Source organism: Sinocyclocheilus anshuiensis, unplaced genomic scaffold (assembly GCF_001515605.1).
Source record: "Sinocyclocheilus anshuiensis isolate Anshui unplaced genomic scaffold, SAMN03320099.WGS_v1.1 scaffold463, whole genome shotgun sequence".
In the NCBI taxonomy this organism is placed as follows: domain Eukaryota; kingdom Metazoa; phylum Chordata; class Actinopteri; order Cypriniformes; family Cyprinidae; genus Sinocyclocheilus; species Sinocyclocheilus anshuiensis.
In genome coordinates this window covers 157,407-159,766 of record NW_015548220.1, presented here as the reverse complement: position 1 = coordinate 159,766, position 2,360 = coordinate 157,407, and the positions used below count along the sequence as shown (strand labels likewise).

The 2,360-nt window shown below is 41.9% G+C and overlaps 1 protein-coding gene across 1 annotated transcript in view; it reads left to right on the top strand.

The window, feature by feature from the left end:
* LOC107654175 (receptor-type tyrosine-protein phosphatase gamma-like) overlaps positions 1-2,360 on the top strand; it is a 270,415-nt gene that overhangs the window by 167,812 nt on the left and 100,243 nt on the right. The window contains exon 4 of the mRNA XM_016441146.1: positions 1,619-1,801. Coding sequence (XP_016296632.1) covers positions 1,619-1,801 — 183 coding nt within the window. The remainder of the gene's footprint in view (positions 1-1,618; positions 1,802-2,360) is intronic.

The window sequence follows — 2,360 nt, the reverse complement described above, 5'->3', positions numbered from 1 at the left end:
TGAACGAAAATGTTCTGGAAAGTGATTTTGAGCCTCTCTGTGATGATACCACCAGGCGTCGCTCACTTACAGATCTCAGGCTCTGGGTCAGACTCGTAAGTCTGGGGTGTTGAGCCCGTGGCTGTTCTGTATGCAAGCATCAATGGCTTGAACTTTATGCGAGCCGCAACCAGTAGCCAATGCAGGGAGATAAAAAGCAATGTGACGTGGACCTTTTTGGGCTCGTTGAAGACCAGTGATGCTGTTGCATTCTAAATCATTTGTAGAGGTTTGATTGCGCATGATGGGAGTCCAGCCAGAAGAGCATTGCAGTAGTCTAGCCTAGAAATGACAAGGGCCTGGACAAGAAGTTGTGTAGCAGGCTCCATTAGGAAAGGCCTACTCTTCCTGATGTTGTGTAATGCAAACCTGCATGATCGAGCTGTCTTTGCAATGTGGTTCTTGAATGTCAGCTGGTCATCAAAGATTACTCTGAGATTTCTGACGGAATTTGATGACATAGAGGCCACGAATTAAGAATTTGTTCTCATGACTTATTAATTTGTTCCTTTGTTTTAGTTGAAACATGGCCACATTTAACTAAATCGTTCCATTGTCCATGATTTAACAAAACTAAAATGAGGGAACGAATTGGCATAATGTAGTCAAATTTTAAAGAAATTAAATCAAGGCAACAAATTATTAAAATGTGGCCATGATTGCCGGAATGAATTAATACAATGTGGTCATGATTCAGCTAAAACAAGAGAACAAATAATAAAAATGTGGCTGCAAATCAGTAAGTCATGGAAAAATTTTCAGTCCATGGCCACAAGGTCTGTTTTTTTTTTTTTTCTTGCGCATGTCTTGTGTGGTGCTCTGTACTTTTATGCATAACTAACCTAAACATATTTTTACAGGTGATATTCACCTTCCCATTGGCAGAAAGTGAACTGATAGTTTGCTTTTTACACATTAACTGAACTGCATCTATCCCACTACATTCATTCACATCATATTTAGCGCCTTGGGCCTACTAAACTTTGAGGCATTGTGTTTGCTCAGCATGCTGTTACTGGTGAATATGACCATCGCTAGCTAATTAGATATCGACTTGTGTCATGTGTGCAATGGTATATCAATGAACAGCAAGTGGTAGTTAGCTACCTTTTGGTCAGTCTCTCTCTGTCAACAAGCTGACATAACCTTTGAGGAAATCTGAGGTTCCATCTTAGGTTTCTAAGAAAAAAATTAAGTTATTAGCAAAAATGTACTGGGTCACAGCAGAATTTTATTGGGTCTCCAGTGAAAAGAGTCTTGTGCTGCCACTGGTAACCATAAACTGTTTCTATATCTGTCTCTACTGAGTGCTTATAAACTTCTCAGCAGAATGTAAAATAAATAAATAAATCACGTCTGCTTTAGTCTGGGTGTTACAAATGTCTTGGATTAAAGTGTGACTACTTTGTCAATTCATAAAGCTTTTCCGTTTTCGTGAGACAGACAGACAGGTGGTTGTCTCAGGACAGCTCTAACGTTTTTTGACTGGCATTTATGAAGAATAAAGTGAGTCTGGGAGCGGTTCTGCTTCTGTTTACAGTGCGATGATCCATTGATTTGCTGTCTTTCTCTTCTGCAGGGACGTACGGACCAGATACAGGGTGGGCGGCAACTTTTCCTGAGTGTCAGGAGAGAAACCAATCGCCGATCAATATAGCCGATCAAGACACAAAGGTCTCGATGGAATACCAGGAACTCACGCTGGACGGGTTTGATGCAGAGTCATCCAACAAGACATCAATGAAGAATACAGGCAAAACTGGTAAATACACACAGTCTTTAGGTGATAGTTCATAAAACTCATAAAGACTGTTAAATAAATAATGTATAATAGTGTTGTGTGTTCCACGTTTATTGTTAAATGTTCATGAGATGGATTGCCTGAGGGAAGAAACTGTTCCTGTGTCTGGCCGTTCTGGTGCTCAGTGCTCTGTAGCGCCTACCAGATGGCAGTGATTTTGCTAGCCCTTTTGCTCACTCTGGATGAGTACAGTTCTTGGAGAGTAGGGAGGGTTGTACCAGTGATTCACTCAGCAGTCCGGACTATCCTCTGCAGTCTTCTGAGGTCAGATTTGGTAGCTGAGCTGAACCAGACAGTTATTGAAGTGCAGAGGACGGATTCAATAATGGTGGAGTAGAACTGTTTCAGCAGCTCCTGTGGCAGGTTGAACTTCCTGCGCTGGCGAAGGAAGTACAACCTCTGCTGGGCCTTTTTAACAATTAAGTCAATGTGATTGTCCCACTTCAGGTCCTGAGAGATTGTGGTGCCCAGGAACCTGAATGACCCCACTGCAGACACAGTGCTGTCCATGACGGTGAGT